This window comes from Gracilinanus agilis, chromosome 1, assembly GCF_016433145.1.
Source record: "Gracilinanus agilis isolate LMUSP501 chromosome 1, AgileGrace, whole genome shotgun sequence".
Classification (NCBI taxonomy): domain Eukaryota; kingdom Metazoa; phylum Chordata; class Mammalia; order Didelphimorphia; family Didelphidae; genus Gracilinanus; species Gracilinanus agilis.
In genome coordinates this window covers 763,714,863-763,727,374 of record NC_058130.1, presented here as the reverse complement: position 1 = coordinate 763,727,374, position 12,512 = coordinate 763,714,863, and the positions used below count along the sequence as shown (strand labels likewise).

The 12,512-nt window shown below is 43.6% G+C and overlaps 1 protein-coding gene across 1 annotated transcript in view; it reads left to right on the top strand.

Moving 5' to 3' along the window:
* TESC (tescalcin) overlaps positions 1-12,512 on the top strand; it is a 63,182-nt gene that overhangs the window by 26,230 nt on the left and 24,440 nt on the right. Inside the window, exons 2-3 of the mRNA XM_044685443.1 lie at positions 814-883; positions 11,127-11,207. Of these exons, the coding sequence (XP_044541378.1) occupies positions 814-883; positions 11,127-11,207 (151 nt within the window). The remainder of the gene's footprint in view (positions 1-813; positions 884-11,126; positions 11,208-12,512) is intronic.

Genomic DNA, 12,512 nt, shown 5'->3' with positions numbered 1-12,512 from the left:
GTCTGTCTGTCTGTCTACCATCCCATCCATCCATCCATCCATCCATCCATCTATCCATCTATCCATCTATCCATCTATCTATCTATCTATCTATCTATCTGTCTGTCTGTCTGTCTGTCTGTCTGTCTGTCTGTCTCTCTCTCTCTCTCTCTCTCTCTCTCTCTCTCTCTCTCTATCCATCCATCCACTTCTCTATCTCAGGCTATCATCCGTCTGTCTGTCTGTCTGTCTATCTATCTATCTATCTATCTATTTATCTATCTACCATCTCATCCATCCATCCATCTATTTGTCTGTCTGTCTCTCTATCCATCCATCCACCTCTCTATCATCCATCTATCTATCATCTATCCATCCATCTACACACATATATGTATATGTACACATATGGATAGAAAGATATGTTGGGTTTTTTCACGTGTGTGTGTGCATGTGTAGACAGAATATAGTGGCTAAATCAAGCCCCACTGAGGAATGTGAATTGAAGCCTGGCTGGAACCTCTTCCTCCCTCTTTCCCCAGCCTTCGGGCTTCCTTGGGGCAATATCAGCTCATTGAGGCAGGGGCTGTTCTGTCACCTTTGGGTCTGTTTGCTTTTTTAAAATTGCTTTTGTGCTCACAGTGCCTGGCATAGTGTAGGTGCTCAGTAAATGCTGATGCCTGATGGACGCCCTGAGGAGCTCTGGCGATGGTGGGGAGGGGTCTTGGGTGAGAAGGGGCGGAGCTGGGGGATGGGTTTTTCCTGCTCTCCCCTTAGTTCTAGGAGGAGAGGACTCCATTACCAATGACCTCTCCCTCTTTTTTCACCCCTCAGTCTCTTCAGAACAAATCGAACAGCTTCACCGGAGGTTCAAGCAGCTGAGTGGGGGCCAGCCGACCATCCGGTAGGATGCTTATTCAGTCCCTTCAACAGACTTGTTAAGGAATGCCTTGTTAGGTTGGGGGGACGGGCATGGGGAAGACCTTCCTGTCATCCCAAATGATGACCTTCGGGACCAAATACTAGAGCCTGAGTCATCACCATTTTGTGTGAGTCCCCTGGGCAATGAGTCCGGAGAAGCCAAATGGATCCTATCTAAGCACCATGTTTTTAAGAGCACAAAAGAAAACACACTGGATTATGAAGAAAACCAATTATATTGAAATAATCATCAAAAAATGTTTTTAAGATGTTCATAACCCCAGGTTAAGACATCCCTGGTTTAGAGCAAACCTCTTTTCCTTTATTCATTCCAAGGCCATTTAACTAAGTGACTCAGTGGATAGAGAGCCAGACTTGGAGATGGGAGATCCTGGGTTCAAATCTGGCCTCAGACACTTCCCAGCTGTGTGACCCTGGGCAAGTCACTTGACCCCCATTGCCTAGCCCTTACCACTCTTCTGCCTTGGGACCAATACATAGTACTGATTCTAAGATGGAAAGTGAGGGTTTTTAAAAAGGCATAAGAACACCATCAGGGGAGGAGAAAGGAGCCTGTAGATATTGTAAATAGATGGTGAAGGGAGAAGAGAAGAGAGGAGGGCACTCTCCCAATGTCCTTGGACCTGGGCTGTTTTCTCTTCTACTGAATGAGAGATCTAGAATCACAGAGTTAGATCTGGAGGGGGCTTTAGGGGCCATCTGTCCAACTCCTTTATTTTAGAGGTGAGGGAATCAGACATTTGAAACTAGAAGAGATCCCAGAGCCCAACCAACCAACCAACCAACTCGGACTTTATTGGGGAAGAGCTCCTGTGTCCCCCCACCCCACCCCCAATAGGCAGTCAGGGGCAGAGCCAGCATTCAAAGCCAGGTCCTCCCACTCCAGATTCAGCATCTGCCTTCCTGGATCTGTAAGAACAAGTCTCCTCTGGGATACTTACTGAGTCTGTGCTCTGGGAAAATGAAGTTATTTCTTAGCAAGGAAATCTCCTTAGAAGCTAGACCTGGAGCTTTTTCACTTGGAGAAGGGAGGACCAGGGAGCTGGTTGGAAGTTACAACAAGATACATTTCAGCTCAGTAGAAGAGAAAACAGCCCAGGGGGCAGAGCTTTTCAATAAAGCTTGAGAGAGTGAACTCCCATCACTGAAGAACTCAAATCCTGCCCAACAGCATTTATTAAGCATCTACCACGTGCCAGGCACTGAGAATACAAAGACAAAAGTAAAAGCCATCCAAGCCCTCAAGAAATTGACTTTCCACTGGGTCAGGTAGAAAATGTATTATTGATTGGTGCACAGCAGTTCTCCATTACCTCCAGGATCAAATACAAAATCCTCTGTTTGTTTGGGAAAGTCCTTTACAACTCATCCACTTCCCACCTTCCCAGTCTTCTTCACACCTTGCTCCCTCCATTTACTCTGTGATCCACTGACACAGACTTCCTGGTCATTTCTCACAAACAACATTTTATCTCCCAACTCCAGCCATTTATACCGGCTCTCCCTGGGTGCCTAAAATTCTCTCTCCTCCCCATCTCTGCCTCCTGGCTCCCCTAATTTCCTTAAAAATCTCATCTAAAGGGGCATCGAGGTGGCTCAGTGGATTGAGAGCCAGGTCTAGAGATGAGAGGTCCTGGGTTCAAAACTGATCTCAGACACTTCCAAGCTAAGTGACCCTGGGCAAGTCTCTTAACACCCATTTTGCCTAGCCCTTACCACTCTTCTGCCTTGGATTCTAAGATGGACAGTAAAGGTTTTTAAAAAAACTCATTTAAAGTCCAATTTTCTACAAGTTCTCCTTAATCTTGATAAGTTATTTCCCCTATATATATATCAGTATTTATATATACTGATATAAATATAAATATATAAATAGCATATATATATATATATATATATTTTTTTTTTCCCCTATCTGTATCTTGTTTGTACATGCTGTTTGCATCTTGCCTCTCCCATTACACTGTGAGCTCCTTGAGGGAAAAGACTGTTTTTTATCCTTCTTTGCATTCCTAATGCCTGATAAATAGTAGGTGCTTCATAAATGTTATTTCCTTCTCAGATACAGATAGAACTCTTTACAGGATCTATTAAAAAGGAAGGGAGGGTTAATAATTCAAGGGATCAGGGAAGGCTTCCGGTAGGAAGTGGCCTATTAACTTGAAGGAAGCCAAGATTCAAACAGATAGAAAAGAAAAGGGAGTGTCTGCATCAGGAGATGTGGGACTAAGTTCGACAATTTGACTGTGATATAGAGAATTCACTAAAGAGAGTTTAGCTTTACAGCCTGAGGGGACAGCCTTCCATTAAAAAAAAAAAAAGAGTCTCTACCTTTAAGGCAGGGCAGCTAGGTGGTACTGTGCATGGAGCACTGGGCTTGGAATCAGCAGAACTTATCTTCATGAGTTCAAAAATAGCCACAGACACCTACTGGCTCTGTGCCCCTGGGCAAGTCACTTAACCCTGTTTGCCTCTGTTTCCTCATCTGTCAAATGAGCTGGAGAAGGAAATAGCAAACCTAGTTCTGTGACCCTGGCCAAGTCACTTAACCTTGTTTACCCCAGATTCCTCAGCTGTCAAAAGAGCTAGAGAAGGAAATGGCAAACCTAGTTCTGTGACCCTGGCCAAGTCACTTAACCTTGTTTGCCTCAGTTTCCTCATCTGTCAAAAGAGATGGAGAAGGAAATAGGAAACCACTCCTGTTTCTTTGTCAAGAAAACCCCAAAAGGGGTCACAGAGAATCAGAAACATCTGAAAAATGACAACAACCTTTAAGGAGCTTACCATCTAATTGGGGGCAGGGGAGGCAGGGGGAGACAATTCACAAAAAGAAGCAAGGAATAGGAGGCAAGGAACGGGACACCAGGGGATACCTAGCTTGGGAGCATCTTATTCCACAAAGTTGAAACTTGGCAGGACCACAGATGCATTGTGGAATGAGCTAAGAGTTTAGCTTTTGCACTCTATAAAGGAAGACATTGGGAGGAGTTTGTTACTCATCCCTCCAATCAGAGGCTGAGGAAGATGTTGTCAGCTGAGGCTAGTTAGTAGCATTCCAGGGAGAATGAAACCAGGTAGACTGGCAGATGCAAAGTGGAATGAGTGCCCCAGAGAGAGGGCAGACTCCAGAAGCAATGGAAAGAAGTGTTACTGAGGACCATTTTGGAGTGATAACAGGGAGAACTTCAGGACAATAAATGGAATGGTCTAGCTAGGAAAGCAGAGGGAGTTCTTTCCCCTGGAGGTCTTTGAAGCTGACTACTTTGGGGATACCATCAATAGCATTTTGGCTCAGTGGCTAGACTGGATGCCTTCAAGATTCAGCTGGGGGATGATGAGATTCCAAAAACCCTTTTAGTTTCTTGACCCACAGTGTCCTTGCCTAATTCCAGAATGATGCCACAGATTTTGCCTCCAGGTTGATTAATGCCCTAATATATCACCACCCCATCCCCAGCCCAGACTAAGGGAATCCTGTCTCCGGAGCCTCCTAATACACCAGAAGACAGAAGGAAGGAGCTAAGGGGGTTCTGTTTCCCCTGACTTTCCCTCTCCCCACCAGAGAGCTCTCACTCTAAGAATCTGACCTTCCTTTAGCTGTCTGGTCTCCCAGGAGCCCCAGCCCTGCAGGACCTGGGTGCCTGGCTCATTATATAAACAACCGGCAGGAAGAGCGCCTGGCAGCCAGCTAGGGAGCTCATGGCACCCTGCTTTGCATAATCTGTCTCTCCCCATGTTCTTCAAAGTGGTAGAGAACAACCATCCATGGAGCTGTCACCCCAGGGATGACAGGACAAAGCTACAGGCAACAGAAGAAAGAGGATGCTGGATCCTTCTGGAACTTAACCCCTTCCCTTCCTCCTTCCCTCCTTTCTAGGGATGCCTCCAGGACAGAAGCTAGATCAGAAAGGCATCAGGTTTTATTCCCTTTTCCATGCCACCCCATCCCCATCAACTAATTCAGTAGCCAGCATTTATTAAGGACCTTTGTGTGTGTGGGGGAAGTATCTTTCTAGCTTTAGTACCTAGCACACTTCCTGGCACATAGTAGGTGCTTAATAAATCCATTTTGACAGGGATCCAGAGACCAAAGTAAGACAGTCACTGCCCTCAAGGGGCCGCCTCTTCTCAGAGAGAGGACAAGTACTTAAATATATGAAATATTTACAAAATAAATTTCCAAGAATAATAAAAAGAGTTAACAATACTATAATGCTCTAAGGCTTGCTAATCCCTTTACAAATATTTTCTCATTTGATCTTCACAATAGTCCTAGGAGGGAAGTGCTATTACTAATCCCATTTTACAGATGATGTAACAGAGGCAGTCAGAGATAAAGTGACTTTGGGAGGGTCACGCAGTTATTAACTTTGAACTTCTAACTCAGATCTCTTCTTGTATAAGACTAGAAAGTTCCACAGAGATTCAAAAATGTCTTGAGTCCTGATTTGAACTTAGATCTTCCTGATACCAGGTCCTATCCTCCATCACCTAGCTGCCAGTTGAATGAATTTAAGGAAATTCCTTGATGATAGGAGCATTTCAATTGACAAGCCTGGCACATAGTAGGTGCTTAATAAAAATGCTTGTTGAATTGAAAGAATATTCCAGTAATTGGGCTCTTTTCCTCCAAGAACAGAACCCCAGCTTTCCTCCATTAAATAGTAAATGACTGAGAAAAAAAATCCAAGAATGGATATATATTTGAAGTTTGGGGTGAGGGGGAAAGGAGGGAAAGGAAAGAAGGTGGAAAAAATATGTAAAAACACCTGGCAACTACCATCAAGGAGCTTATAGTCTAGTCTGAAAGAGAATTTATTTATACAGAAAACAAAAGTTTTTTAAACATTAAACAAGTTCTGCTATATTCAAATTGTTGCAAAAGAACTTGGGTTCTTTGGGTTTCCCCGATGTGGCACTGACTGACCCTAGCCCTCCAGGGAAATTCCTGCCCTTATTTTCTGGGGCTCTGCCGCCATTAAGAATTTATTAAGTGAGGGCAGCTGGGTAGCTCAGTGGATTGAGAGTCAGGCCTAGAGACGGGAGGTCCTAGGTTCAAATCTGGCCTCAGACACTTCCCAGCTGTGTGACCCTGGGTAAGTCACTTGACCCCCATTGCCTATCCTTACCACTCTTCTGCCTTGGAGCCAATACACAGTATTGATTCCAAGATGGAAGGTAAGGGTTTAAAAAAAAAGAATTTATTAAGTGAGGGGCAGCTGGGTAGCTCAGTGGATTGAGAGCCAGGCCTAGAGACGGGAGGTCCAAGGTTCAAATCCGGCCTCAGACACTTCCCAGCTGTGTGACCCTGGGCAAGTCACTTGACCCCCATTGCCTACCCTTACCACTCTTCCACCTAGGAGCCAATACATAGAAGTTAAGGGTTTAAAAAAAATTAAAAAAAAAAGAATTTATTAAGTGACTCCTGTGTGCCAGGCACTCAACAAAGAAAGGGAAAAGACAGTCCTTGTCCTCAAAGAGCTCAGGGTCTAATGGGCAAGACAACATACAACATATAGGAAGTGTCTGAGGTCACATTTGAACCCAGGACCTCCATCTCTAGGCCTGGCTCTCCATCCACTGAGCTACCCAGCTGTCCCTATTTTCCTTCAATCCTAATGCATAGCTTTTCTGTTTCTCTTGACCTAAGACTAGAAAGTCCTACAGAGATTCAGAAATGAAGAAGATTCTTGTTGGCTATAGAGCCATTGGAGTAGCCCAGGAAGTCTTCATGGGGGAGGCAAGATTTGTCTCAGGCCTTGACCCGGCCAGGCAGAGACAAATAGACTGGCATCCCTGCCCCCCACTAGAGATGAGGCCCAGGAGTGTAATTTTACAAATAAGGAAGTGGTTTCTCTTTGAGGCTCTCCTTTCTGGTTGTTGTTGGGGAGGGGGGAATGGGGAAGAAGGAGAACTAACCCAAAGCCCTTAAGAAGAATTACAGTTGTTTGATATGAGCAAAGGAAAGAAGCAGAGACCATAGTGCCTTTGGTCATCCAATGGAGATCATTCCCCGATAATGGGGCCTTTGGGATTTGGCCTCATCCCTCCATGACAATGCTGGGTCTCCAGGACAGCTAATAGAGTAGATTTTGAGTATTTAAGGCATCCTCTTCCCTTCTCAAATTCCAGACTTTAATTCCCTGTGGGATCAGTGGGAAGCAACTTGAATTTGGAAATAAGGAGGAAGAATGGGTGTTCTGGGCTGATCTAATCTCAGGGTGGTTAATGTCATTTACCTTGAGGCCATACTAGACAGGTAAGACCAGACAAGCAACTCTGGTTACTTTGGGTGTCTTTCTCCTCAGTGTCCCCTCTATAGGAAGCAAAACATAAATCTATAGTGATATCTGGACAGAAGCCAATGATGTTCCAAGTTAAGGCAACTCAAAGAAAAAGAGCAGTGGAAAAAGTGCTGAATTTGTAGGCACAGGACCTGAGTTCAAATCCTACCTCTGAGGAAGGAGGGGGGCCTGTTAGGTGTTTCAGTGGATTGAGAGCCAGACTTGGAATCAGGAGGTCCTAGGTTCAAATATGACTTCAGACACTTCCTAGGGGTGTGTCCCTGGGCAAGTTAACCTTTTTAATCCCCATTTCCTAGCCCTTACCTTTCTTCTGCCTTCCTTAGAACCAATACACAGTATTGGTTCTATAATGAAAGGTAAGGGCTTTAAAAAAAAAACAAACCTCTACCTTTGTCCATTCCTGTGTGAGTTTTGGCCTCAGTTTCTTCATCTGTAAAACAAGGGGTAGGACTAAATAATAGATAAATAAAGTAATATAGTAGTAAAAAAAATAGGAGTAAATAAAGAACCTTTCTAGCTCTCGATCTATGCTTCTCTAGAGTAAGATGGGCTGGTGACATGATAGAAGTGATTGGCCCCAGAGCCCAGAACTGGGAGCTATAGGTAGAAATTAAAGATAGGTGAAAATGGACTCAATATCAGAATATATTTCCTAACAATGAGAGCTGCCCCAAAGTGGAATGGGCAGCCTCAGAAAGGAATGGCTTTCCTCTCTTTGGAGATCTTCAAGCAAAGACTAGATGTCTGCTTTTACTGATATAAGAAATTCCTTTTCCAGTATTGGTTAGACAAGAGCACTAGCATAAAATCAGAGGTCCAGGGTTCGAATCCCACCTCACATGCATGCTAGCAGGTTTTTGAAAGACAATGTGTAACAAAAGCTAGGGAAAACTGATGAATATCCCATAGGCACCAATGATATCTTCAAAATATCAAGAGAAAACAAAAAGAGTCCCAGCACGGTCACCTCCAGGGGCATGGATGTGAGGCACACGGAATGGGCAGACATGGATGAACTGTTACTTGTACCCCTGCATGGAACATTGGCATCCTTGAGAACTCAGACCCACAGACCATGTTATCCTACCTTGGAACTGTAGGCACAGGATAGGGAGGCACAGTAGGGACTGAAGTGGAAGAGAGAGAGATTTGGAAGAAAAGAAGTAGGGGCTGGGAAGCTCGGTGCAGTTTGGCATTCTAGGAAATAAAAGTATGCAAAATAGCATCTGCTGGAGATGGTGGGGGAGGCTTTGAAAGTCAACAACTCAGGCATTTTTTGTCACAGAACAAGAAGATCCCCACTCACGTGGATGGCCACCAGAGAAAGCAGCTGAGCTTTTAATCACAGCTCCTTATAGACAGACATGTTCATGGGACTCATTTTCCCCACAAAAATTCCTGGGCCAGGATATGGGTTCTTGGAGGTTTACTTCCCTCTATTCAAACAGGGAACATAGTAGAGCTTCTTTGGGTCAGCCCCATGGTCTTTGATCTGTCTAGCCCTGGAGATATAGGATCATAGATTTAGGGCTGAAAGGAAGATCTGAGAGGCCATTGAGGCCAACGCCTTCATTTTACAGAGTACTAGACAAGACAGAGAGGTCAATTAATAAGTGTAAGAGGCACGGTTTGAACCCACATTTTCCTGACTGCAAGTCCAGTGATCTTTCAACTATAATACTTCCTCAGTTTAGTTTCTGGCCAGCAGCAATATGGGGGGGGGTCCAGTTGTCCTCTTTGATGCCCATCTCCAAAAGTTAGGAATCAATCATGGAATCTGAACTGAAAAGTACCTTAGAAGTCATTTCATCTGCTCCATCCCCCAGATGATAAGGCTAATGAGGAAACTGAGGCTCAGAGAAGGGTTGTAATTTGTCCAAGCTCTCCCATGGCTTCTAATCTTGTCATATTTCACTGTACTCTGAAGGGTTCCAATTACCCTTGTTTTCCCTAATCAGTTATCTCAGATCATCATCCATAAATTTATCTAAGCCTTTCTTTACAAAATTTCTTTATTTAATATCACTCCTTCCATGATAAGCAATGAATAGTAGTACATAGACACCTGGCCTCTGGGTTCAAGTTCTGCCCCTGAAAAATACTGGCTGTGTGACCCTGGACAAGTCCTTTCACCATCCAATGCCCCTGGGAACTCCCTCAAGACTACATGTTGCTGAGTAGGTACTGATCTATGTTGGTAAAAGGCATCTCCTCACCTGAAGTTCTCTACAGTGTGAGATCAGGCCTTCCTTGCCCAATCCTTAACCCCTAAAGTATCTCTCCAAGGAAAACAATACCCATGGAATAAAGCATATTTAATTTTTGACTGTGGTCCAACCCCCAACGTATAGCAAGCTTTAAGGAAGGAAGAAAATAAGAATTTATTAAATGCCTAATATGGGCAGTGCTACATATATACATATATATATATATTATATATATAATCTCATTAGATCCTCACAACAACCCTGGGAATGAGGTACTATTATTATCCCCCATTTTACAGATAAGAAAACTGAGGCCAACAGGGTTAAGTGATTTGCTTAGAGTCACACAGCTAGCAAGTGTCTGAGGTCAGATTTGAGCTCAGGATTTCCTAATTCCAGGTCTAGAGATCCATCCACTGTGCCACTCAGCTGCCTAGAAGATAAGGACACAATGAGCCATATACTCTCTCTCCCTCATAGCTTTCTTGTGAGGAAAGGGTCTAAAAACCTTGAAACCTGAAAGAAATGAGAAGGAGGGAGTAGCATTACTCTCACTAAAGGTCTGTAAGCAGAAGCTCAATGACTGCTTGTTAAGGATCCTTGTAGAGAGAATGAATTCTTTTTTCAAGATTTTCTAGAAGGCCTCTATGGCCCCTTCTAAGGGCAGCTATTTGTACAGTGGATAGAGCTAGGGTCAGCAAAATCGGAGTTCAAATCTAGCCTCAGACTCTAACTAGCTTTGTGACCCTGGACAAGTCACTTAACCCTACTGGCCTCAGGTTCCTCATTTTTAAAATAAGCTGGAGAAGGAAATGGCAGATTGCTCCAGACTCTTTGCCAAGAAAACCCCAAATGAAGTTAGATACAACTGAAAAAAATGACTGAACAAAAACAACAAGACCTCTTGTCGTTATCTATGTTCCTATGGTACCCAGTCAAGAGAGTCCAGTATTCAAATGTCTCAAGAGTTTGTTGAATTGACCCAATTTGGCTGTGTATGAAGGAAATCATCCTAACAATTACCACTAACCAAAAGTAAAAAGGGTTTCCCTGGGGAGATAGTTGATGCCTCCAGTAGACTATAAACTAGCTGAGGGAAGGGACCTTTTTTGCTTCTCTTTACATTCTCAATGCCTGGTATACAGTAAGCACTAGATAAATGCTTCTTGACTTAACTTGACTCTTCAAAGGTCTTCAACCAAAGATTTTCTCCAGTTCTGGGACCATGGACCATGATCAACTCAACTCTGCCATTTCGGGGGGGAGGGCATCAATTTTGGTAACTTTGTGAACCAAAGTGCCCCTCTCTAGCCACCAGTCTCCCCCTTTAGAATGAAAGTTCCTTGAGCATAGGGACTGTTTTTGCTTCTGCATATGAATCCCAGTGCTTCCCACAACCCACTAGATGCATATTCATTTATTCATTCACTTATCCATTCATTCATTCATGCTGTAAGAGGGGATGCCAGTTCAAGGACAAGCTAGATTGTATGTATGTTCTCTGAGGTCCCTTCCAGCTTTCAGATGATGTGATTCTGCCTGGACTAAGGGGGGTAGTTGACAGAATTCTCTTTGACGTGCTTTTCTGGGATCCACATGAATAACTGTTTTATTTAAATCCAAGTAAATAAAACAAATTACAGAAGACAGGATTTGATGTCTTTCTCTTCTTGGTCTTTTCTTTGGAAACCAGCAAAGAAAACTTTAACAACGTCCCTGACCTGGAGCTCAACCCGATCAGATCCAAAATCATCCATGCCTTCTTTGATAACAGGTAAGAGCTCAGCTTGACTTCTCATGCTAATAGATTTCAATTCTTATTGTCATCACTCCCTTGCAGTTGTGCAAGCTTTTATTTGAAATTTTTTCAGAACATTTTTCAGCCCAGCTAGATTCATCTTCCCCAAGTCAACAAGGCATAGGCTGAGAGGTGTTCTTATTCTAATTTTATTTATGAGATGCCTGAAGATTATATAATTCTTTTAAATTTGCAAAATGCGTTCACTGTCTCACTGGAGGCAACAAGATAGCAGAGTGAATAAAGTGAAGGGCTAGGAGTTAAGAAGAACTGAGATCAAATCCTGCCTCAGGATTAACTGGCAACTAAATAGTGGTATAACCTAGAGCAAAGGAGTCTCTCTCAACCTCGGTTTCCCAATATGTAAAATTGGGATAAGGAAATAGTGAATGCAAAGGCCATGCAAACCATAAAACCCCATACAAGGTGTCCCAAAGCTCTTAGTACAGTTGTAAGCTTCAATAACTTTTTCATTTTATTTTTTTAAACCCTCACCTTCCGTCTTGGAATCAATACTGTGTTTTGGTTCCAAGGCGGAAGAGCAGTAAGGGTTAGGCAATGGGGGTCAAGTGACTTGCCCAGGATCACACAGCTAGGAAGTGTCTGAGGCCAGATTTGAACCCAGGACCTCCCGTCTCTAGGCCTGGCTCTCAATCCACAGAGCCACCCAGCTGTCACCTTCAATAACTTTTAAGATGAACTGAGATTAATGGAGCACTCCAACCAAATGCCAGCTATTGTCTCCTTTAAGCCTCATAACAATCCTGTGAAGTCGTTACTAGAAGGTTACTCATTTTCCTGAGGCTGAAAAGTCATTGGGTTATATAGAATAAGAGTTCTTTTACAGGTAGAGCTTGGTCTATGTTGGGGGGTCCTTAACCTGGGAGCCAGGGACCCCGAATACAAGGAGAGATTTCAGGGCATCCATGAACTTGGATGGGACAATTTTTCATCTTTATTTTCATTCATCTCTAACTGAAATTTAGCATTTCCTTCAATTATATAAAAATGTGATTTTGAGAAAGGATCTTTGGGCTTCACCAGACACTGCTGAAGTGGTCCAAGAAACAAAAAAGGGTAAGGGCCAGCTAGGTGGTTCAATGAACTGAGAGCCAAGCCTAGAGATCAGAGGTCCTGGGTTCAAATCTAGTCTCAGACACTTCCTAGATGTGTGACCCTGGACAAGTCCCTTTACCCCCATTGTCCAGCCCATACCACTCTTCTGCCTTGGAACCAATACACAGTCTTGATTCTAAGATGGAAGGTGAGGGTTTAAAAAAA